Raw genomic sequence first — 26,255 nt, 5'->3', positions numbered from 1 at the left:
ACACACACATACACACACCAAGAGTGAGTTAGTGAGGATCTCAGTGCGCACTGCGGAGCTGAAAACATGAGCAGCCTTGCATTGATTATCAGTGTTAGTGCATGATGCATTAGACACACACAGGTGTGATTTGACGGAGATCATGTGTGCGATGCGCTCTTCGCGGGGGAAAGTGTCTTCATGAGTGTCCAAAGTAACAGCAACAGCAGTGGAAGTTTGGACGGAGCGCCATCTTGCTCTCAGTTCTCGACTGGATCTCCGACCCCGGGCTCACTTTCTCCGCTCGATATCTGCGCTCCGAGGAGGCATAAAGAAGGTAAAACCGGTGTGAATATCAATTTAAAGTCTGTTCATGTGAAATCGGTCGGGATTGTGTTAGATTGACGTGTGATTTTGAGTAAATCTGGTCTTTAATCGAAGCGGTCGTGTCGGAGGCCGCTGATCTCTCGTCTGCTGACTGTGTCTCTCTCTGTGTTTTTATAACTAGCATCGAGTCCTAGAGATGAGCTGGTGTGTTTTAAACCGTTTGCGATGGAATCCTGTCGCTTTGTGTGTTCATAACACGGTTCATTTGACGTGAGGATGCCCATGGTCACATATTAGGGGACTCAGTCACTGGTTGTGTCTCAACCTAGCGAGACGTCTTCTCAGACTGCATTTTTGGGCATCATAGGTGCTTATTTTTGTGTTGTTTTTATGATGCCCACAAAATGCTGTCTTTGTGTCTAGGTAGGCAGCTCGCTAGATTTTTTTAGAAACAGCCAGTCTGATTCAAACGAGTTGATGTTTTTGAGGTTCAGAGTGTATGTTTATCTTTGATGTATGTCATGCAATGGCTCACAAATGAGACACAGTCTGTACCTGATAAACTTAAGAATGTTTATCACCCATGCATGAAATGCAACGGCCCAAAAATGCTGTCTAGGTTGGTAGACACAGCCAGTACCTGACAAACATTAGCTGACATTTTTAAGGTTGACAGTATGCATTTGTCACTTATGCATGCATGCAATGCAATGGCACAAATGCTGTCTCACTGTTTACTAGCTTTTGAGACACAGCCTGTAAAGGATACATTATATAAGTTGATGTTTTTATGCTTAAGTGTATTTTTTTTCTAGCTCTTACGATTCAATGGTTCAATATCAACACAAGTTGATGTTTAATCTGTGAGAATGAAGTCAACAATGCACATAGAGAACTTGCTGGATTTCATTACAATAAACGTGATTTTGTGTTTTAATGGTTAAGTATTGATTTAATTATCTAGCACTTAGTGCATGTCATGCAATGGCTCGCAAGTGAGACACAGTCTGAACCTGATAAACATGAGAATGTATAGCCTACTGCATGCATGGAATGCAACAGCCCCAAAAATGTTAGGTAGGTAGATAGAAACTCGCTGGCTTTTAGGATGCCGTCAGTATCTGATGAACATGAGTTGCTATATGCATGTCATGCAATGGCTCATAAATGCTGTCTAGGTTGGTAGACACAGCCAGTACCTGACAAACGTTAGTTGACATTTTTTAAGGTTGACTCTGTATGCATTTGTCACTTATGCATGCATGCAATGCAATGGCACAGACTGCTGTCTGTTTACTAGCTTTTGAGACACAGCCAATATATGATATATTATGAGTTGATGTTTATGTGCTTGAGAGTCTGCATGCAGTAACAAATGTTATAGGTAGGCGGTTCAATATTAACACAAGTTGATTTTAAATGATTGAGAATGTCAACAATGCACACAGAGAACTTCCTGGATTTTATTACAATGAAAATGATTTTGTGTTTTTCTGGGTTGAAAGTATTGATGTATTTATCTAGCACTTAGTGCATGTCATGCAGTGGCCCAAAATGTTGTCTACTGGCAACAGACTAGGGTTTGAGACACATCTAGAACATGATACACGTTAGTTGGTGTTCTTTGTGTGTTTTGTGTGCAATGCAATGGCTCTAGGTAGGTAAGATTTTGGACACATCTGATAAACGTGAATTTGTATGATTGAGTATCAGCCTATTTATTTATCTAATTCATGCAATGCTCATAGCTTTTTCCCTGAAATCATCTGGATGACTTTGATCCTCTGAGCTAAAGACCATCTGATACACATCTGATTTAAATTAAAGTGCTTTTTCAAATTAAGTTGTTTTGCAAAATTTATTTTTTGATGTATTTTTGAAGAAATTAATGAACCTGTAAGTGTTTCACCGGATGTTTTCTAGTCCACCAGAGACTGGTCTGTGTTAATATGTGCTGTAAACACATGCATATGTGCACTGATGAGTGTAATATCATATGTGTGTTAATGCATTACTCAGATTCTCATGTCCAAGAATAAGTTCTCAGCCATGTAATGCATGCTCTGCCTTAATTTATTTTTTAAAATGATTTGAAAGAGTAATCTTTTACCTGCTTGTCAAACCAAAAAGTACAATGGTTAAGGATGAAGTACCACGTTTTATGGATATCTATACCGTATAATGTTAAATAAAAATGGAACTTTCTATTCATCAAAGGATTCTGAAAAAATGTATCACTGGTTGAACAAAAATATGAAGCAGCGCAACTGGTTTCAACATTGATAATAATAATAAATGTCTCTTGAGCAGCAGATCATCATATTAGAATGATTTCTGAAGGATCATGTGACGCTGAAGACTGGAGTAATGATGCTGAAAATTCAGCTTTGATCACAGGAACACATATTCTAAACTAATAATATTTCACAATATTACTGTTTTTACAGTATTTTTTGATTATTTAATTGCAGCATATTAAAAACTTCTTACGAGCCCAAACTCTTAAGCAGTAGTGTATATTGAAGTGCAATGCTATTAACGTCTGATGATACTAATATATATTAAGTGGAATTAAGATTTGAGCATGTAAAACAAATGGTTGATGTTTCATCCATTTAATTTTAAATCCTTCACTTGAATGAATGAATGACTGAAATAAATTCTCACTTTAAACAATTGGGTGTTGTTGCCTATTAAAATCAAATCAACAATCAGATATAAAAGTAGCTGTAAAAAATGTGCAAGATCATGGGAAATAAAATACAACCTTTGTTAAAGTTAGGTTATAACTGTTCATTGTTAGTTCATGTCAGCTCAGGTCCATTAAATAATATTAGCACAGACAGAGACTGTTGGAATTAAAATGAAAGTTTAATAAATGCTTAGTTCATGTTAACAAACGTAACCTTACTGTAAAAGTTTTACCATGTTTTTTTTAATACTCATGATTATTATCATGTTATAGTATGATATCTCGATGGCTCAGTCACCTGTGCATCGGTGCACAAACTAGGATGTGGTTTGTTTGTTTCCTGATCATTTGCTTGTACTAATTCTTCCACTCCACCTCCTGCATGTTTGGATCTTGTGTCTTTCTTATGCAGCCAAGCAGTACTTGGGTAATTTGCCAAACCAGACGTGGCCTTAGGTTTGTGTATACCCATTCCTAGTATTTTGATTTGTCATTTATGTCCTTTATCTGGGCAGCTGTGCTCTTCCTTCTCTGTTGACCTTCATAATTTTTCCACCCCTCCACCATCTTGGGATCTCTTTGGCTTGTAGCTCTTTCTGGCACGAATCTTATCATGGCAGTGGTGTCGTTCGCTTCCAGTGCGCAGGTTATTATGGCTGGAGAACACGAGTGAACCTGGGCTGTTTCGTCTAGTCACTGTAATGAGGTTTGAAGACCAGATGATTCTTTGAGACAGGTTTTATAATGATGATTCATATTGGTCTTGTCGGCTGCTGATACTGTATTCTCATGTGCTGAAGAAACGGGGCCATTTGGCTGCGGCATCGATGATGGATTCTGTCATCGGGCTTCTGGTGCCAGATCACGTCAAACATGTTAAACTAAAGGAATGGTTAATTCACCCCAAAAATGTAATTCTTTCATTATTTATTCACGCTCTCATGTTGTTCCAAACCTGTACGCTGTCATTTTTCTGTGAAAATCAAGAAAATCTTTCATGATCTATTTTTCCATATTCAGCAATAATTCCCAAAAATGGCACAAGAACTCTATAACTAACTAATGCACAATGATCGGCCTTATGAAGTCATACAAGATTAAATTGTTATTCATTGAAAAGAACAGGAATAGAATTTTTAATTCATCTCTTTCACTCAGAATTCTTAGAAGAACATTATTTTATACTTACTAAAGTTACATTTATTTGGTCAAAAATAAAGTAAAAAAAGGTATGAATGTATTGTAATTTATTCCTGTGATGGTAAAGCTATATTTTCAGCAGCATCATTACTCCAGTCTTCAGTGTCTGATCCTTAAGAAATCATTCTAAAATGCTGATATAATGATCAAGAAACATGATTTCTGATTATTATCAATGTCGAAAACAGTTGTGCTGCTTCATAATTTTTCGGAAACTGTGATGAATGTTTTTCAGGATTTTTGATGAATAGAAAGTTCAAAAGAACAGCATTCATTGAAATTGGATGTTGACTTTTGTTGAATAAATGTATTATTATTATTATTTATTTATTTTAAATTTCCTGACCCCAAACTTTTGAATGGTAGTGTATGTACAGTAGTCACAGTGGCATGTGAAAAATACTCATTGTATTTACTTGCATTTTTAGTTTTTTTCTGTAGATTGTGTCGTCATTATTTTCTGAGACTAAAATAGATGAATGGAGCTAAACTGTCAGTGGCATCAGCTGATAATGAGCAGGAAACCTCTCATTGTACTTCCTGTTTGTCATTCTGACTCCCGCAGGAAGACGCTGTGCTGAAGTTTGCCATGAAAAATGGCTAAAAGAGCAGATACATTTTTTTTTTGGTTTTAAGAAGCTTGAGCATAGTCAGATCTGAAGGATGGTGGACGTCTCGAGGCCGGGACACACCAAGCCGACACCAAAGAACTATCAGCGACGAAAGCTGACTGTGTTGTCGGCTGCGTCTCGGCCATAAAGCCGTGCTTGAACAACTAGCGACTGTTAACTAGCATGTGCGCTTGTGCCTGCGTGTAGTGTATGATGATGTAAAAAGTTCCGGCGCGACGCAAAATATACGTAATGAAAGCCGAGTAGCCGACCAATCAGTTTGTGAACATATCCCTATGCCTTTAGGTTCAGTATCTTTAGGTTCGGTGTTAAAATGCCAATGTGAACGCTATTTAGGGTTTTTTATTTTATTTTTGGGAACAGAACTACAAGTGTGAACACATCCTAAGTTCTTGGTGTGCCTTTAAACCAGTAATACGTATGATGTTTTGGCTCTTTTAGGGTGGCATATGATCAGAAAACAATGACTTGATGGTCTCGTAAGATTCCAGGAGGATGCGTCACCATGATCACACCCCTCCCGAACCCGAAGCCTGAGTACCTGTGTGTGAATGTGTTGAGCGTGACATGTTTGTCTGTGTTTGTAGGAATGGATGAGCTGCATTCCCTGGATCCACGTCGGCAGGAGCTCTTGGAGGCACGTTTCATCGGGGCAGTTAGTGGAAACACCGGAGGAAGCACAGGGAGCGCGAGCGGCGGACCTAAAGTAATGCACACGCATGCAAACACACACATGTGCACCATCATGTAATTATAACTTATTATTTATATAGGGGTGGCACGGTTCACAAAACCCACGGTTCGGTTCGTATCACGGTTTTAGGGTCACGGTTTTCGGTTCTGTACGGTTCATGTTGTTGTTTTTTCTTTTAATCTTTAACACTCCAAAAATTTACTTCAGCATATGATATATAGCTGAATTATCTAATTATTTATTTATTTATTTCATAAATGGGGTGTGTTTGCAAAACGCAGCTTCTCATTTCCCATTCTGAAGTAATATGAGTGAGCAGTCACCCTGAGGAAACTTTCAGTGGCCCTGGAGGTCCATCATCTGTAGAGCTACGTGGGCTGTGTTGGACCGTTATTTGTCAATTTATCCTCGTGTCTCGTCATCATAGGCGGGACATGTCCCCACCATTTTTTGCCAGGGTTGATATTATCTTGCAGCACGGCCCGGGTGTACCAATACAAATAAATAAAACATTTCCAGTTAACTAGCAAAGTATTTGTTTCATTCGTTTGTTAAATAAGAAGCAATTTAGCGCTGAAATGTGTTTTTTTAATCAAGTGATCAAAGTGCTCGTTGCAGTTGCGATCAGTGGTGCTGATACAGTGTTCTCGTGGCTCGCGCACACACCGCAGCGGCCGCACATTCATCACTCGGACGCGCGCTTCAAGCCATTGAGGAGACTCAAGGCTACTCGTTCCGATTAAATAATAAAACAAAATTCATACAAATCGGTCCCTGCTTGATATACAACCGCTGATAAACATAATCGGTTTTGATAAAGAAAAAAATATATACGAGCGCAGATTAGAACTCAGAACCTTTGATACGCTTGGCAAGTTCTGCCACTGGACCATTAGGCTACGTGGAACAGTCGATCTATGTAGCCTATTTATTCACATGAAAAAACAACATATAGTGGAGTAGATCTCATTAAATGTCTAGGTAAACTCAGTGTACTATATAAATCGATTGCTGGACATTGTAATGTAATTCTACATATGTCTGATTTATGATTTAGCATTGTATTAGCACGGGCACGAGGCTACATTGCGCATGCGTCGAACCGTGCAAACCGCGCGACGCACACGCGCACCGAACCGAGACAAGCGAACCGAACGGTTCGGATGTTTTTTCATGTACCGTGCCACCCCTATATTTATATTTAATTCATTTGGATATAATTTAGATATGTTGATACTTTCTCTAAAATGGCAAAATGGGTTATTTTTGTTTTCTTTAAACTGAATCATTCAAGCATCTTTCAACTAATTAAACGATGTTTAATGTATAAAACAAGTATAAAGCTATTTGAAATGTTTTTCCGACACTAATTTCGTTTTAATTTTTCACTAAATGAACACCAATAAGAATCTGCTCATTTTATGTGCATCAGTTCAACAATAGATAGTAATAAAAAGCAAAATGTAAAGGATTTTTGGTAAAGGATTGAAACGTCCAATGCATGGACTTTATTCTGAATCATTGAATAAAAGATTGAATCGATTCACTTTGAAGTGAACTGAACTCACCAAGCCTAACACAGTTTTAGCTGTTGTAGTTTAAATCAAAGACTCCATTAAAACCATATTTCGTAACACTCACATACTTGCAAGAACCCAAGATGAGACTATTGTTGTGACATTATAGTCATAATATTGACCTATTATGTCTTTTTTTAAAGTCTTAATTTTGTTTTGGGCTCTGCTAGAATAGGTTTTCATGCTTGAATGTTCAAAAAAACAAATTTTCACGTATTCGACATTGTCGTAGCGAGCATCTCTCTTCCCAGTCTGTCAGTAACGCTTAGTTTAGTTCCTGTCTCTATAAAGCCCCTCCTGAAAAGCGCAGTGTGCTCTGATTGGTCGGCTGGATCAGTGTGTTGTGATTGGTCAACCTCTTCAAGCATGTTTGGGAAATGTTACGCCCCGTACCATAACAGCGAGTTTCAGCACACTACTAACGCAACTCAGGCCTCACCTGCACATGCCTTGGGCTGGAATTATTTAAATGAGGAATATTGTGACGCGTTCGTTCCTGGAAGAAAATTCAAGACTCAGGGAGTTTCAGGGAGTTCAAGAGAGAAACAGTGCGCACTGATATAGAGAATAACACCCTTCAGACTGTTTCATGCTCAAACAGCAACATTACAACCTAAAGAAAGTTGAACATGTAAAAAAGCATTTAGGGACCCCTTTAATTTGGTTTCACCAGTGAAATCAGTGTGAATATTTAGAAAGATTTTGAGCTCTCTGTCACGACCTGGACTAAACCTGCTTTATATTCTTTTTCTTTTTTTAGGGTTTGAACAATAACGAATGTTCTAGTCACAGTTTTGGCAGCCTGGGGTCATCTAGTGACAAGGAGTCCGAGGTGAACTTTATGGACATGTATACTCAAAGATTTGACATTTATATTTATAGCTTTATATTGATTGAACGGATCCGTTTCAACAGTTCAATGTGTTTAATGTGTTTAAAAAGTACTTTTTTCATTCCCATAAAGAACTCTGACATAAAGAAAGGAGGATCGCCTGCCTATTCAGTAAGTTGGACGATTTTCACTTTGCTGTGTGACTTTTATTATTTTTATATATATATATATATATATATATATATATATATATATATATATATATATATATATATATATATGTATATACATATATATATATATGTATATACATACATACATACATACATACATGCATACATGCATACACGCATACATGCATACATGCATACACACATACATGCATACACACATACACACACACATATATACATATACATATATATATATATATATATATATATATATACACATATAAAATACAGTTATGTGATATAATATCTTAGATGTTAAAGTTGACGTGCCATAATTTGAAAGCTGAAGTGGAGAGAAGATTTTCAGTAATAACTTATTTTTGAGTTCCTTCCTCCTGCAAAGCAATTTGATTCTTTGTTTTCTAAGTGCATAACTCTTATGAATTGCTTTTATGATTGTTTGATTGTCATTTTGAAGCGTGACTGCACCTGTCCATATTCACATTTATTACATGGAAAAGAGCAGGATAGTAATAAAAAAAAAGTCAAATGGGTTTGGGAATGACATGGTAAATGATGTTTGGAATGCAGAGTGTGTGTCTGGAAGCCTCTTTGGTGAAACTTTTACAACTCCTTTGAGGCCTGAATTCAGCTTTAGATGGAACGTACCCAAAGCATTTATATTGATTTAGTGAATGGAAGAACTGATTGAATAAAATAGTAATGCTTTTTCCTGTTTTCCCAAGACTCCAGAGAAGAAGCACTCCGAGTCATCCAGGGGAAGAAAGAGGAAGGTTGATAACCAATCAGAGAGCAGTCAAGGTAACGTTGACTTCCTCTGCTTATGAATGAAGCATTTCTTAACGAGACATAATAGTTTGTTTGACAACTACATTTTTCAGTTAACAGACGTGCATTTTGGAAACATCCAGGATCAGAGTTTGTTGGGAAATACAGCATTTAATTTTTAGCATGGAAATAATGCAGTGCACTCACAGAAAAGTGATTGTATCCATTGACCATACTTTTTTTTATTTTTTTTATTTTTTTTTTAGGAAAGTCTTCCGGCCGAGGGCCCAAGATCAGCGATTATTTTGATGTAAGTAAAGCTTTGTGCGGATGACTCTGCGTTTAGTCATCTGTGTATTAAATGTCAGTCAGGTGTCAGAGAGCTTTTAGTCAGAGTACTGCTGCTTTTTCATCGTGTAATGGCTGCTCGCTTTAGGAGATAATTTGACTTGTGGAGTTGTGAATTTGGTAACATTGTGATGATGCCACATCATATCTCCTTCCTGAAGTTCCAAGGAGGAAACGGATCAAGTCCGGTCAGGGGTCTTCCTCCGGTCCTGCGCTCGCCACAGAACTCTCACTCTGCACCTGGGGCTATCGTAAGTCGTGAGGAAGATCTCAACCTCAGCATGGATCCAGTGATGCTTATTTTTATTAATGTCGCTGTTTTTCACTCTTCAGGTCAGACAGAACAGCTCCTCACCCACCAGCCTGTGTTTCATAGATCACATGATGAATTCAAAACAGCTTAGCAGCAGAAGTGTCCAGGTAATACTTGCGTCACTATTGCTCGCGCGCTATCGAATATGCTCAGCTCTTTCTGATTCTGTTAAACTTGTCGGTCTGCAGGACACTGTTGTGCACTGCGCTCAGTTGCACTATGAGACACTGATTAACGTGCACTGATACTGTTAAACCTGTGCATTGCACACTTGGACAGTGAAACATGCGCTGCACACTGCCATTGTTAAATAAGCACTGCATGCTCTGCTGTTAAATGTATGCACTGTTAAACAAGGTCAACATGACACCGTTGCACAATGCACACTGAATATTACTGTCACTGTTTAACTTGCACTGCACAATTCGTCACTGTAATGTGCACTGCACACTGACATTTAAATATACACTGCATACGGTGACACCGAAGTAGTTCAAGGTTATTTGTCACACATGTGCACTGCATGCTCTGGCACTCTAAGCTCACTCTCACACTGATGCTCTTAAAAATACACACTGTACACTATGATTCGTTTACATTAATAATTGCGCTGTACAGTGACAGTTCAACAGGCACATTGGGACACTTTTAAAAATATTCATTGCACGCTCTGACACTGCAAAACTTACACTGCACACTGGCACTGTTAAATAAGCACTGCACACACTGATGCTGTTAAATGTGTGCACTACATGCCCTTGCACTGATAAACAAGGTCAACATGACACTGTTTAACAGAAGCACTGCATGCTCTGATGCTGTGAAATGTGCACTGCACTTAAGCACTATATACAGTGTCGCTGTTAAGTGGTTCAAAGTTCTTTGTCACGTGTCCACTGCACGCTCTGGCACTGTTAAATGAGCTCACTCTCTAAAAATGTACACGGTTACATCATAATTTGCACTGCCCAGTCACAGTGACAAACCGTTTACTTCACACTGACACTGTTAAATAAGCACTGCATACGCAGATTAAATGCATGCGTGCTCTGGCACTCTTAAACAAGTCAAACTTTGATGCTGTTAAACATGCGCACTTCTCTGACACTGTTTTTAAACACCTTTTAAACATGCACTGCACACACACACACACTTACATTATTAAACCTGCACTGCACATACTCCAAATACTACATACTCTGACACATTTATATGTGTGGTGGACTACATGCTCTGATGCTATTAAACAAACTCGCTTGCACTGTATGATGCACAGTTTACTGTGACTTGATAACACATGATGACATAGGATATTCTCTCTCAATCTCTGTTGTTATTTTCATTCTTTATTTCTCTTTCCTTCTCTGCTCTCAGACGGATTTGACACTGTTGAAACTGGCTGCACTTGAGAGCAATAAGAATCTTGACCTTGAGAAGAAAGAGGGCAGAATAGACGATCTACTCAGGGTGAGTAACAAACAGACGAGCATCTGAGTGTCACCTGTCCTTGAGATTTATTTTTATGCAGAAATCACAAAGTGCCATTTGGGTTCAGAAATTGAGTGGTTTTGATATTTTCTCCCCAGGCGAACTGTGACCTCCGCAGACAGATAGATGAGCAACAGAAGCTGCTGGAACGTTTCAAGGAGCGTCTGAACAAATGCACTACGATGAGTAAAAAACTCCTCATTGAGAAGGTGAGCTGTGTTTGATATGCTCACAGCTGCTTATTTCTAACGTGTCAGGGGTAGTTGAGTGACTCTTGAGTGTGTTCTCGTCTTCCCAGAGCACTCAAGAGAAGCAGTCCTGCCGGGAAAAGAGCATGCAGGACCGGCTGCGCCTGGGGCACTTCACCACAGTCCGGCACGGAGCGTCCTACTCAGAACAGTGGACAGATGGATATGCCTTCCAGAACCTGGTCAAGTAAGAGTCGCACACAGACGCACACTCAATCTGTGTGGCTTTGTCTGGGACGGAAAAAGTGCAGAAATGGACCGTCATCATTTAGGACTTGACCTGGATGCAAATGTGCTGCTATTCAGTTTGACGCAATGTAGTCTCACAATGTAACCGGTCCTTCAGGCTGACGGCAGAAGGACTAGACTCCATAGCAGCTTTCATTGGCCAAGGACCGCCCAGAGGCCGTCTGACTGACATGAAAAGCAGCCAATCACAGTTCGTTTTGTTTAGCGTCATGTTTAGGGGCATGAAAATATAAAGTCAATGTCCCAATGATAACAGACATTGATTCTTGGACGTCTTTTAATGGATCTATGCGTCTTACACCGTGTCCTATCCAGATGCGATGCGATAAGATTCCAGCGACAAATAATTAGTCTGTCCACACTAGACGCGACTGCGAGATGCGTCGAAATCAATCAAAACCCACAGCCGATCAGAACAGCGTGTGGGCGGCGTCTCACAGCACCAGAGAGTAATCTTGACGGCAATCGCAAGAAAATGGATAAGAAGCAACATAATCAAATTCACAAATATTACACCATTTAAACAGTATTAAAAATACATAGGCTACTGAGTTACTAAAACAATCTTTGTCTATGAATATGCTTGTTTGTTCACAGTTTGAACGTTCTTGTTTCCATTTGTTTAATTTCAAGATCTGAGGTGAATTATCCATTGTTGCTTTTACAGCCACAAAGCTGGAGCACTAAATGATATTCAAAGTCACATTACACGCTTTTAACATTAAATAAAGCACATAAACAGTACCTGAGATTATCATCGCCACACTTTGTGTTTGTTGTTCCAGCGCGACGTCGCCGAAAAATAGAAACCGTTTCTAAAATAGAATCGTCGCGTGTCGCCGTCGCGGCTGGTTAGGACAAAAACTCTGATTAACATTGGAAAATATACCTTAGTTAGGACACGGTGTTAGCTCCACCCCTTAGGATGCGAGGGAAGGATAGACCTGTGTGTCCTCGCTCATGACTCCTCAGAAAGCAATCCTCACTCCTTGTGGGGCAATTAGAGAATTGAGATGTCCTTAAAGACGGCTGAGTTTGATCGGTTTCTGGGTCACGGGCTGGAGGACGTTAGCCTGGTCCTACCAGACTCTCGTACATTTCATTTGGACAGAGAGTCTGGCCACTCTCCATTGACAAGCGTTAACTTCCTTGAAGGTGGGTACTCTGTTGAAGTTTAAAACTATTGGATCTGCCCAGAGCCACTCTGGATCTCCCAAAACCAATCGCTAACGTTTGGTCGTGACGTAACCCTACAACTCAAACTAGCGTCATCGTTCTCAGCCACTCACTCTGTTCGCTGATTGGACCGGTAAAAATTTGGCCGGAGAAAACCCAAGAATATACCGCAAACCCAGACGGAGTACTGAAGGAAAATGAAAATTGAGCCGAAGTACGTAGGAGGGCGAGGAAGCATTAATTTGAGTATTGAGAAGCACCCACTGACACTCTACTACAGGATGTAGTGATGGGTCACATGCACTCCACTGACTTCACTCCTATTGGTTGTCGCTTCCGAAAGTCACTCTTCATTTGCATAAAGTTAAACATGTCTTAACTTCGTTGCATATCTACAAGCTACATCCTGTCGCCGGAAATGGCTAGCTCTCCATTGAAATGAATGGGATCATGTTGCTTTGTCATGCTGGTGCATGTTGGTGGTTTGAACCGAGCTTTATGCATCAGATGTTCAGCCAACGGTCTGGGCGTGACATCTGAGGCTGAGACTAGACGAAATGTGACATAAAGCATAAAGTTAATGCACTGACCTCAGCCCTAACCCTAATTTTCAGAATTTGACATTATATTTAGTCTGTAAATAATTCTAGAAATGAAATCCAGATGGGATATTGGTGAACTTTTAATGAATTAATTAAATATAGAATTTTTGTACAAACGTTGGTGTTAATGCATTGTACATTAGTTTGGATTAAAGTATCTGCCATTGTAAATAATAAAATAGGGCGAGTCTTTTCTGTCCTGCATTTGCCTGTTATTATTTTTTTATTGGGGTTTTAATATTTTTCTATTTCTGTTTTAATAGGCAGCAAGAGTGGATAAACCAGCAGAGAGAAGAGATCGAGAGGCAACGGAAACTTCTAGCAAAGCGCAAACCTCCCAGCACCCCCTCCTCCCAGAGCCCGACCCCCAATGAGTCCAAACAGAGAAAGACCAAAGCCGTCAATGGAGCTGACAACGACCCCTTCCTCAAACCCAGCCTGCCTACGCTGTGAGATATTAACACACACACTCACACACACACACGCGTACTCGTTTCTTGCCTTCGAAATGCAGACTTCCCATTGAGTTCTAATGTTATTAAAATTAGATAATAAGGACACAATTCATCATTTTTAAGATCATTATACAAGCATGGATGATTTATAGAAGCAGAAAAGGCTGATAAGGAAAAAAAGTCAAATGTGTTCTGCAATATTGTCTTCAAAATGGTTCTATTATTGAAATGCTTCTGTATTGAATGTGCAGACTGACTGTGGCAGAGTATCATGAGCAAGAAGAAATTTTCAAACTGAGACTGGGTCATCTCAAAAAGGTTAGTTTCTCTATATAAACATAATACACACACACACACACACGGTCATGAGCATCAGAGTAATATGGTTAAAAGGCAGTGAGGTGCTTCATGCAAAAGCAGTCTTGCAGAAAGGATGTTTTAAGGTTTCTTTTTGTCCTTTCACTGGAATCTGTCATTCGTGTGTGTGGTCCAGGTAAATCCTACGGTATGGGGACAAAATGTCCCCACAAAGATGGCAATTTCTGAAATCCTTGTCCATGTGGGGACATTTTTTGGTCCCCATGAGAAAAAACGCTTATAAATCATACAGAATTATGTTTTTTTGAAAATGTTAAAATCATAGACTGTAAAAAAATATGGACGTAGTGTCCGTGACGTCACCCGTAGGTTTCTGAAGACCGGTTTTGAAGCCTAAAGTGGGCGTGGCCGACCGTCGCCATCTTGGCAGCGCGTCACTCCCTGAATTTATTTATTTTTACAGTCAGACAATGAACTGAGGTAACGTGACGGCTAACAGACAGCAGACAAACGGCTAATGATGACTATTGACCACAGCAGCGGGAATCCACCCGTCACTCAAAAGTGGACACCCTTAATTATGCAGAAATTTTAAGGCTTAATATAATGTAAACGGATGAGTTATAAAAAAATTCACCCCCCTCACATTTGTCATGAAGGGAAAAATAAGCTATATAGACCAAAGCCACTTTTTGCACCAGGCTGTAAACGTGTTTTTTTCTCCTGTAAAGTTGGGTATTTTAACATGGGGGAGATACAGATTTGACTCACTTCTGCAGCCAGCCTCAAGCGGCCAGTCGATTAATTCCCGCTGAATTCACTTCCGTGTTGGTTTCAAGAGAGAGACAGGGAGGTTGCCGCTTGGTTAAAATGCAGAAAGTTTTGTGCGATGGGTAGGTTTAGGGGTGGGGTTAGTGTAAGGGGAGAGCATATACAGTCTGTACAGTATAAAAATCATTGTGTCTATGGAAAGTTCCCTTAACGCATGAAAACCCAACGTGTGTGTGTGTGTTCAGGAGGAGGCAGAGATTCAGGCGGAGCTGGAACGGTTGGAGCGCGTGAGGAATCTGCACATTCGAGAACTTAAAAGAATCAACAATGAGGACAGTTCTCAGTATGTCCCGCCCACTTCTTATTACATATAATTATTTCAATGAAATCTTAAATATTGTTTTTGGAGATTTAAAATATGGGGATGGAAAGAGCTGAGAAACACTGCAGAGTTTGCAGATAAAATGCACTGCCTACATGCATGTAAATGAAGCGCTGCATCAGAGACACGTCAGTTATTGCATGTGTTTTTTCTATTGGCCGTACACAAGAACAACTTTGAGAGTGTGCTACTCTGTGCTGAATTAAAAAGTCTGGGTCAACATTTTCATGTGCAGTTTAAAGACAGATTGCAGACATGATTATAGCTTAAAAAACTGCAATTGTAAAACATACCCCCCCCCTTTTTTTTTTTACTATTTTATTGACATTTTAGTTTTCTTTGCAACAATTGCTGTTTGCTCCATAATGTGCTTCTGAAAAGAAATAATAACACTCTTAATCTCAGAATATCTCTTAAGTTGTGAATATGCCTGGTGTGTTTGTAGGTTTAAAGACCATCCAACCCTTAATGAAAGGTATCTTCTGTTACACTTGCTGGGAAGAGGTGGTTTCAGTGAAGTTTATAAGGTATTTAGTTTTTTATTATTAGATGCACGCACTCACTTTCATACAGTTTGTGTTCTCTCCTGTTCAACACAGAGATATATTACTGTATTTTACTGTTTTTTTATTTATTTAAAGAAATGAATGCTTTTATTCAGCAAGGACACATTAAATTGGTTGAATGGCAGATTTCTGTTTCAAATAAATGCTGTTCTATTGAACTTTTTATTCATCAAAGAATCCTGAAAACATGGTATCACGGTTTCCACAAAAATTTGGAGCAGCAAAACTGTTTTCAACATTGATAATAATCAGAAATGAGCAGCAAATCATCATATTAGAATGATTTCTGAAGGATCATGTGACTGAAAACACAGTAATGATGCTGAAAATTCAGCTTTGATCACAGGAATTACATTTTACTATATATTCACATGGAAAACAGTTATTTAAAATTGTAATAATATTACACATAATTACTGCTTTTATAAAAAATTTAATTAAAATGTAGCCTTGGTGAGCAGAAGAAACGAAAAGAAAAAAAATCATTAATGTACATTAAAGTCAACAACAAACCATTTTCACAACCCATTTGACTTCTGTGATATGACATTTCATTGAGAAATATGTAGAACAGGACTGGATTTGATCAAATATTATTAGATCATGGAACTGTTACATAGCATTTTGTTTAAAAAAAAAAATCTGATATTTATATTAGCATTCATGTTGTGAATTATTCTCAGTAATACCAGAAATGTATATATTTGTACATTTGTAAAGAGAAAAACTGATAAGCCTGAACCATTGTAAAACTACACGCAGCTTTGCATTGCTTAATGCAGACGGCAAATGCAATATCATAAAAGACACCAATTTTCTAAAAAATTATAGTAATATAAAACATGTGGTTACAGCTGTGGCGTGAAACACCCAATCATTAGAAAATGTTCACAGACAGCATAGAATTATTAACCTTACTTTATACGTGTTGTGAAAAATTGGGTCTTCTTGCCTAATGTAGCGTTTTCTGTTGTTGCGTGAAGGCATTTGACCTGTTTGAGCAACGATATGCTGCTGTGAAGATCCACCAGCTCAACAAGAACTGGAGAGAAGAGAAGAAAGAGAACTACCACAAGTATGTCACCCACCTTTTTTTTTTCCTTTCTCTCCCTCCCAAGTTTTTCACGCTCATTTGTTTGCGTCCACTCCAGACATGCCTGTAGAGAATACAGAATCCACAAGCAACTGGACCATCCCAGAATAGTCAAACTTTACGACTACTTTTCTCTGGACACTGACACGTAAGCATTTTCCATATAGTCTTTTTTCTGCATTTCACTTGCTCTAGTTTTTGCGACTATACAAATGTCGACTTGATGTGTTTCTGTTGTAGATTCTGCACTGTTCTCGAGTTCTGCGAGGGGAACGATCTTGATTTCTATCTGAAGCAACACAAGCTGATGTCTGAGAAAGAGGCTCGCTCCATCGTCATGCAGATAGTCAACGCCCTCCGATACCTCAATGAGATCAAACCGCCCATCATCCACTACGACCTGAAACCGGGTGAATGCAACACGCACAATTTACCTTTGTGTGGTGCGGGACGAGTTTTGAATTGCGGGAGGAAAGATACTGGGGGTGTGTTCACACTTGGCATGTTTGGTTGGATTAAAACGAACCTTGGTGCTATTGCTCGGTTAGTGCGGTTCATTTGAATAAGAGTGAACGCTGCCATCTGAACCAAACAAGTGGACCGAGACGCTGAAAAGATGGGTTTCAGAACGCAACACAGACCGAAGACATGTAAACGAACCAAAAACAGGACATGATGTCACAAGATGTGACCCTAAAAAGGACAGAATACTCAAACACACCTGGTTTTTCTCATCATAGTCGTGATGTTGCTCATCACAGTTCAGTACAGGCATCAGAACCGCGTCTGCTCGCTGCAGATCTTGGTTTGTGTGACGGAGGGATTCCTGACGCTGTTTTGACGCCTTTACACATTTTATAAGCTCTTCACGAGTTCCCAGCTGGTCAGAATACCATCATATGTAGCTACGCACATACAGCGAGTGCATTTATCCCAGCACACAGCATTGTTTAGGATTTTCGGTAAGTTCTGTCATGAAATATATATGAACCAAGCCAACCAATCAGGTTGTGAACATATCCATATGCCTTTAGGTTCGGTGTTAAACGTTTTTTGGTCCGGTCCAAACGAGCAAGTGTGAACACACCCTAGTATGTGTACGGGAAGCGGGAGAAAGAAATGACAAATTATAATTATCTAATAGTAACAGCATGCACAAGTCTGTCACTGGAGATCTGAAGCATCATTTGTGTCTGGAAAGTGGAAAAAATGGCCTATAGACACCAGAACGAGACAGAATCCAACCGGACCGGGACTGAAAAATCTGTGTAGACCTCTTCCAACGGGACAAAACGGGAGTGGGATAAAATCTTAACATATTTTTGACAGGAGCGGGATTGAAAAATCCTTCCGGCACAGAGCTCTACTACAGAACATGGCTGTGTCCGAAAGCTAAAAAACACTGCCTCAATAGGCGGCATACGGTGCTACAAAGACAAGAAGACGCGTCCGAATCCAATAATCGTGTCAAGTCCCGTCTCCTGAGATCCCTTCATCTGATCGATTTTTGAAGGCATCATAGATGCATCTTTCCCTGCACTTAATATCCCACAATCCTGTGCGTTCCATTCCATGACCCTTGAGCTAAAAAAAATAAAGATGGCGCATGAAAGTTGCAGTTGATGGTCAGTTTGTGTGTAAATGTACATTTTTGACCATCTTTTTCCACTCCATTTCTAGTGAGAAATTACTATTTTAGTAATTCAATATTTGCTTAGTTATCACCAAAGCTCTCTCTGTTTTGTTGTAGATCATTAAACCGTTACGCCGCCTCAGAAGTCTGTCTGAAATCAGTTTCGTGAGGAACCTTCGTGCGCAAACGCTGCCTGGCAGGTTATCGCCTGATAGGGCAGCGAGGCAACAAGTCCCTAAGCTTTCGGACACAGCCAATGGCCTCTTTCATTCACACACGTGAACTCTTCTCAGAGACTAGCGCAGCTCTTGTAGCTCATGGTGTGAATGGTGAATTGGTGCAAAAAAATGCTCCTTTTAAGGATGGTTTACATTTTATGCATTTGGCAGACGCTTTTATCCAAAGTGACTTGCTTTGCATTTCAAGGTACACATATACATTCTTATCAGTTCTTGCTTTCCCTTGGGAATCGAACCCATGACCTTGGGCGTTGCAAGCGCCAACACTCTACAGGAAAGGTGTTGATTGGTTGATTGTTATTTGTCATGTAGGCTGTATAGGAAGTATGTTTTTTTTGTTTTGGTTGCTCAGGAAATATCCTGTTGGTGGATGGGACAGCGTGTGGGGAGATTAAAATCACAGACTTCGGCCTGTCTAAAATCATGGATGACGACAGCTACGGAGTGGACGGGATGGACTTGACATCACAGGGAGCCGGAACCTACTGGTCAGTGTCCAGCTAAAAACACTGCGCTTTCTAGTGCATATTACTTCTGTGTTCCCCCATGAACTCAATCCCATGTCATTCCAAACATATTTTGTATTGTGGAACAGAAAATGTAGGAATCGGCTCTAAAAGGACGAAATAGCTGCATAAATTTGTGAGGAACAGACCAGCTGTTCTCCACTGAAAATCGTTTCCTCTGTCATAGCTCTCATATCAAATATGATGGCAGGGATCAGGCTGAATGACAGTAACGTCATGCATTAAACATGCATCTGTTTTTGCATTTACATTTATGCATTTGGCAGATGCTTTTATCCAAGGCAGCTTACATTTTATTTAAGGTACACATTTTTATCTGGTCATGCATTTTTCCTGGGAATTTCCATATGACCTCAGAAGAATTATATGGACCACCTTTATATTTTTTTATTTTGACATTTTAGAGTGAAGCTTAAAGGGATACTTCAGCATTTAGCATTAAGCTTTGTATCAGTAGAAAACCTGTAGTATTTTCGAGTGACCATGCTTCCCTCCCTCATGTCCCGCTGAGACGAGAGATTTATGTATTTTTTGTCTGGAAAAAATCCTCCGATGATGCAAAAATCGTCATTTAGCTCATCAGAGGTGAGAGACTACAGCCAGTAGGAGGAGCCCGGAACGGGCTGGAACGAGGAGCCCGGAACGCATGTGTTCAACCCGCCCATAGGGGGATCTCACGATAAAACGGCCTCTTTTCAGTTTCGACTCGACTAGTAGCCTAGTTGTGTCATTTCTTCCAACACTGCCCTCTGTAACCGGTAGGCGTGGCTTGGGAGTGTCCTCGTAGGGCAGTGAAGCAAGTGCATTCTGGGAGTTGTTGTCTTTCATCCACATGAAAATTTCTAAAATTTCATACAATTTCTGGCTTTTCTCAGTCTAGAAGGCTCCAAATTCAAAAATAATTTAACATTTCTACTACATAAATGACCCAATTTAAATACACATACATCTTTCCAGCGGTGAAAGATCCCTTTAAGATTCTTAAATTTCTCTCTTTTTTTTTTTTTTTTAGAAAAATCATGTTAAATGTATGCATCAAATATGATCCATCAGGCTTATGAGGAATGTTCATTTGTTCATGTCAATCATCATTGTATTGCATTATACATTTTGCTCCCCAGAGTTAAAACTACAGAGCTTTGATCATAAAACTAAGCATAGAGTGACAGCTGATACTTAGGCCTGTATCCTAGTATTAAGTATTGGTATTAAGGACTGGTATTAAGGCCATTAAGGACTGGTATTAAGATGTGTTTTGGTCGATCGGATCACAAGCAGACGAGGGAGACACATTCCCGTTTACACCTGGTGTTTTAATCCGTCTCTTTTGTCCACTTTCAACCACGTCTGTCCTGATTTCTTTGAGGGAATGGTCTATGGGCTATGGTAAATGTATGGATTTTTTCAGATCTTTCAATCTAATGGATGAAATAAACACTGCAATTTACATATGAACGCCCGGAGACAATGGAAAAACAAACGGAGAGCAGCATAAATGCGTTTCATCTTCAAACCAAACTTGGTTCTTCAGTCGATAAAGTTAAATCCCGTCTGACTAGAGCTTTTTCTATAATGTTTATGCTTTAGTTCAGTAGACGGTCTTTTGTGGCTGTTTGAACACATTCGACCACATGAGCGTTTACTAAAAGCAAGTGGTCGAAAGTTTAATGTCGTCTACTTGTGATCCGATCGACCAAAACGCATCTTAATAACAGGTGTAAACGGGGCATTTTATGCAAGTAGTCTGTTATACTTTTACAAATATCTCATTGATTTACATTTTCAAGCTACCAGAATTTAATCTTACTTTTTGGCCATATTATATAAATATCAGCATCTGCAGCAAATAGTATATTTTTACTCAGTTTGAGGTCCCCTGTTTTTATCTCCACTATTATGAGCTCCATATTCTCACTATGTGGACCATAAAAGTTTTGATGTATCAAATATATAAAACATGCATTTTATTGTCTTAGTTCAATAAACTTGCATTAAAAAAAGTTGATTTTTCGGACTAATATTTTAAATGTATAACAAAACCAAATGTTCTATTTTTTATTTTTATTTTGTAGGTATTTGCCACCAGAGTGTTTTGTTGTTGGTAAAGAGCCTCCAAAGATCTCTAATAAAGTAGATGTGTGGTCTGTGGGCGTCATCTTCTTCCAGTGCCTGTATGGACGAAAGGTCAGTCTCAGTGTTTAGAAACTGCACGGCTTTTGATCTAAACTGCATTTTAGGATGAAGCTGCATTGAATCTTTTGTCATTCTGTAGCCGTTTGGCCATAATCAGTCCCAGCAAGACATCCTTCAAGAGAACACCATCCTGAAAGCCACTGAGGTGCAGTTTCCTGCCAAACCCGTGGCTAGCAACGAGGCTAAGGTCAGTATTGCGCATTTGTATGTAAACGCAGTAGTGCTGCACAATTAATCGCAATGAAACCGCACGCGATTTGGCGAAGGCTGAGATTATTTTATGCGCAGCTTGTCAGTGAAGTACGGCTGATCGGTAGTAAATGATGCTCCATCTGAACACCAGAGGGCGTCACACACACACGCCAAATATGCCCCGCCGCAGAAGTACAAGAACACACATCATTCCAGGAAATCCCTATCAGGCATCATCGCTGTAGCTGAATAAACAGAAGATTGAAACGCTTTGATTAAACATGACTAATAAACACACGACTGCCTTATTCTGTGTAAGAAGCACATCATCTCACAGGAGGCTGAGCTCAACTGTCGTTATGAAGTGAGTTTGGAGTAAAAGCATGTTAGTAAATGTTGTCTTTTGTTGGAAAAGAGGGTTATAAATGCCTCTCATGCTTGGAAAGATGTTGCTTTTTCAAATCCAATCCAACTTTATTTGTAAAGCACATTTAAAACAACAGATTGACCAAAGTGCTGGACATTGACATGATTTCGGACAAAAATGCAACTCAAACTCGCAGTGCTTTCAGAGCCGTACGTCACTGACAAGCTGCGCGTAACAAATAAGCCAAATCGGTTTAAGAACGATTACATGTAAATTACGATTCATCGTGCAGCCCTAAAACGCACGTGTGGGAACGACCGTCTGAGTTGCTTCTTGTCCTCCGCAGGCGTTTATCCGCCGCTGTCTGGCTTACAGAAAGGAGGACCGTTTTGACGTCCACCAACTGGGCAGTGACTCGTACCTCCTTCCTCACATGAGACGGTCCAATTCGTCGGGGAACTTGCAGGCCACGCCCGCCAGCCCCGCCTCTTCAGGAATAATCTCCTACTGATCTCATTGGCTGATCGATCGTGATTGATGGTTCTGATGGTGATTTCCCTCCCTTCAACACCTCGGGGTGGACAGGAAGGGGGAGGAGCTATGTATCAGCTGACAGGCTGTAGGACACACCCACAACGGCCACAGTGACTGCCATTGATATTGGGGCAGGAATGACTGACGTCATTTCCTGTGTGGATCCAGATGTCAGTCAGAGCTAGAACCATTTGAAAATGGATATTTGTTTTTGTTTTTTTTTACCCGAGGCATTTTGTGGAGTAGATTTGGGAGGGTTGCGCTAACGTGTTAGCTTCTTGTTGATATCCTCCCTGAGCTACGCCTCAGTAAAGGGGTGTTTTGTTTTGTGTAAGTGTGAAATTTAGAGGCAATTAATTGTAGTGTGATTGGAAATAGACGAACGAGTGTTTTAATGTGGCACAAAGGTGTCCGTAAGAATTTGTGTGTGTGTGCGCACCTGAGAATGGATGTTTTACGCCACAGCGTTATATGTTGGCTGTTCATAACATACATGTGTGTTGGCCACAGATTGCAAGGTGTGTGTGTGTGTGTGTGTGTGTGTGTTTGTGTGTTACAAAGTACTGTCTGTTTCACTTCAAAGCAACATGTATGAACATTGTCAGCTTATGTTTAAATGGGCGCAATATTTAAAAAATGTGGATGGATGAATCTATACAAATAATGTCCAGGTCATGTTTCACCCCAAAAACAAGCGTGAAAAATTCATTTTAATTTACATTAAAGAAATCAAGTTTCAGGACCATTACAGATTTTGGCACAGATTTATCGTGACACTATTTTTATTGAGTTTTACTGTATTTACATAATTCAACTTTATAACAGTAAAACTCATCAAAATAGTGTCACAATCTGTATATCTCATACTGCAATGATGTATGCATACATTTAATTGCCATATATTGTCAAAATTGTGATTCTTTTAAGTCGCGTAATTATTTATTTGGATTTTGGGCTGTAAAATGACCTGCACGTGTTATATAGATCAGTTTGATGAGACCAGTTTCACCTGGGCGTCCTGCATGTAGGAGGAGACGCCGTAAAGAGAGTCGTCTCAGTAGACCTCTCGAACCACGCCTGCGTATTTAATGAATCCAACCCTGAGCAGGTTTTCATATTTTCTCCGTTTGTTTGTAGATTTTGTCGTCTGACGCAGCATCACCTCGCTGCTACCCGATGTTGCTTTTAGTTCTATGATTTACTCAGAATCCGACCAAATATAAATTTGATTTACCCGGAAACAGCATGAAAAAAAAACAAACTCCATTGTGGTTGTGAATGAGGTGTGTTGTGAGTCTGAGGGTCTGAGCGTACGAGTGTGTGTTCGAGCAGACGGAAGGTGGGCCGGACCCCACCCTTGATCGTTTAACCCCTTTATGCCCAGACCCAGTGCTGTCATGTTGCTTAGCAACCCTCGCTGATCCCGGAGCCTGAGTCAGGTCAGCATCTCCGAATGACGTGGACCCGGACCGCGATCAAACTTGTCAAAGCTTCCAGAGTCTGTTTTCAGGGGAAGAATCTCAGCTTTTGTTGTTTCCTCTCTCTCTAAATACTCTTTCAAACCCCAGAAGCAGTTTTCAGCTCAACATATTGGTGATCTGTCTCTAAAGTGCTGCTGCGATTGTAGAGAATGTAGCCAAAAGAGAAATAAACATTTTGAAAATATTTGGATGCATGTGCTGTTCTTTCCTTTGGTGTTTGTGGTGACGTTTCTTTTTGACGTTTTCGTGTGATGTCAGAGCTGCTGTTGTTAATGCCAGCTCTGTTTGCTTTCAGGACCCCTGCTGGACAGAACCAAAAGTTGGATTACACTTCACAGTCAAGTTGAGTGATCAGTCCACAACTGACCAGTGAATTTACCAGCTGTTTATAATTACTGACAATTAAACAAATGTTTTGCATGGAAAAACACACAATTCACTAAAGAAATGTCCATGACTTGATTTAATTGTATTTATGTATGTGCATATGTACGTATGTGTATACATATACACATATACAGTATCGGTCAAAAGTTTGGAAACATTACTATTTTTAATGTTTTTAAAAGAAGTCTCCTCTTCTCACCAAGGCTGCATTTATTTGATCAAAAATACAGTAAAAACAGTAATATTGTAAAATATTATTATATTATAAAATAATGGATTTCTATTTTAATATACTTTAAAATATAATTTATTTTGATGATGCAAAGCTGAATTTTCATCAGTCCAATACTCCAGTTCTCAGTCACATGATCCTTCAGAAATCATTCTAATATACACTACTGGTCAAAAGTTTTAGATCGGTAAGATTTTTTTATGTTTTTAAAAGAAGTCTCTTCTGCTCACCAAGGCTGCATTTATTTATTTTTTAAAGAAGAAAAAAATTAAAAAACAGTAATATTGTGAAATATTATGACAATTTAAAATGACTGTTTTCTATTTTAATATATTTTAAAATGTAATTTATTCCTCAGATGAAAGCTGAATTTTCAGCATCATTACTCCAGTCTTCAGTGTCACATGATCCTTCAGAAATCATACTAATATACATCTGTATATATATATATATGTATACATACACGTATATACACATACATATGTTTGTCAGTAATTACAAATAGCTGGTAAATACACAATTACATTTTATAGCATAAAAAAAAAACTACAATACTTTCTCTCTCTCTCTCTCTCTATATATATATATATATATATATATATATATATATATAAAAAATATATATATATATATATATATATATATATATATATACATACATACAGATAAATCACTCTCTGCTCTTGACTGGATAGTCTTCACGGTATAAATTGAACAGATTAATCCTTACTAAAAAGTTACAGAAGTTGTTCAGTGTTATTTTACATTTGATTACTTTATTCAGTGTCTCTACCAGAAACTGTTACTTCTCTTTAATAATATTTTACATTTATATTAGTTAGGCTAATAGTTTCAGCTGTGGTATCTAAATTGGAAAAGAGAATTATGAATTTTCACTGGTGTCTAAAATGTTGGTTTCATAACTGCCTGTTTTTTGCAAAAATAAATAAAAATTGCCTGTAAAAGATATTTATGGCAGACAAGATTTCTTGTCATCGGCCATTGGCAGGAGTGGCAAAAAGTTACTTTTAGGCCCTGTGTGTGTGTGTGTATGTATATATCTTAATCTGACCCTACATTATCACATACACCATGCTCTCTAAATATTAGCATAAACTACTGAAAACCTCATCACTTAGGAGTTTGCATAGGAATTGCAATTTGACACACACACGCATACACACACACACACACACATATATATATATATATATATATATATATATAAACAGGTGAAACTCGAAAAATGTGAATATCGTGCAAAAGTTCATTTATTTCAGTAATTCAACTTAAAAGGTGAAACTAATATATAGACTCATTACATGCAAAGTGAGATATTTCAAGCCTTTGTTATAATTTTGACAATATTCTAATTTTCTGAGATTTTCATAAGCTGTAAGCCATAATCATCAAAATTATAACAAATAAAGGTTTGAAATATCTCACTTTGTACACACACACACATACATCACTGCACCCAATACAAACTATATTTCTACTTAACTGAGATAGATTTATAATCAATTCATAAATCACTCATTTAGACTCAACAGACAGAGACGGTGA

At 38.9% G+C, this 26,255-nt stretch overlaps 1 protein-coding gene across 2 annotated transcripts; it reads left to right on the top strand.

Moving 5' to 3' along the window:
- Window positions 1–22,959, top strand: tlk1b (tousled-like kinase 1b). Of its 2 annotated transcripts, XM_084425559.1 has the most exons (22): window positions 1–316; window positions 5,418–5,536; window positions 7,862–7,933; window positions 8,066–8,104; window positions 8,853–8,928; window positions 9,162–9,205; window positions 9,405–9,494; window positions 9,577–9,663; window positions 10,931–11,023; window positions 11,143–11,253; window positions 11,343–11,479; window positions 13,583–13,768; window positions 14,026–14,092; window positions 15,109–15,206; window positions 15,691–15,772; window positions 16,795–16,886; window positions 16,963–17,052; window positions 17,145–17,314; window positions 19,129–19,264; window positions 21,376–21,487; window positions 21,576–21,683; window positions 22,402–22,959. In XM_084425559.1, exons 1-22 carry the CDS (start codon window positions 181–183, stop codon window positions 22,564–22,566), a joined length of 2,310 nt encoding a protein of 769 aa, XP_084281685.1. In that variant the 5' UTR covers window positions 1–180; the 3' UTR covers window positions 22,567–22,959. The 2 variants fall into 2 exon arrangements, with proteins under 2 accessions (XP_084281685.1, XP_084281684.1); XM_084425558.1 differs by having other exon boundaries at window positions 36–316; window positions 7,862–8,104.
- The last annotated feature ends 3,296 nt before the right edge of the window (window positions 22,960–26,255 follow it).

The sequence above is a fragment of the Rutilus rutilus genome, assembly GCF_951802725.1.
Source record: "Rutilus rutilus genome assembly, chromosome: 12".
Taxonomy (NCBI): domain Eukaryota; kingdom Metazoa; phylum Chordata; class Actinopteri; order Cypriniformes; family Leuciscidae; genus Rutilus; species Rutilus rutilus.
The sequence above is the reverse complement of the archived record's forward strand: the minus strand, read 5'-3'. Positions and strand labels throughout refer to the sequence as shown.

What these genes read in the sequence shown, in the direction of transcription:
- tlk1b (XM_084425558.1), top strand. Translation starts at nt 181, where the DNA reads ATGAGTGTCCAAAGTAACAGCAACAGCAGTGGAAGTTTGGACGGAGCG. An exon ending in CCAATCAGAGAGCAGTCAAG is followed by an intron (nt 8,929 to 9,161) that starts GTAACGTTGACT and finishes TTTTTTTTTTAG; the next exon opens with GAAAGTCTTCCGGCCGAGGG. An exon ending in CCACTACGACCTGAAACCGG is followed by an intron (nt 17,315 to 19,128) that starts GTGAATGCAACA and finishes TTGGTTGCTCAG; the next exon opens with GAAATATCCTGTTGGTGGAT.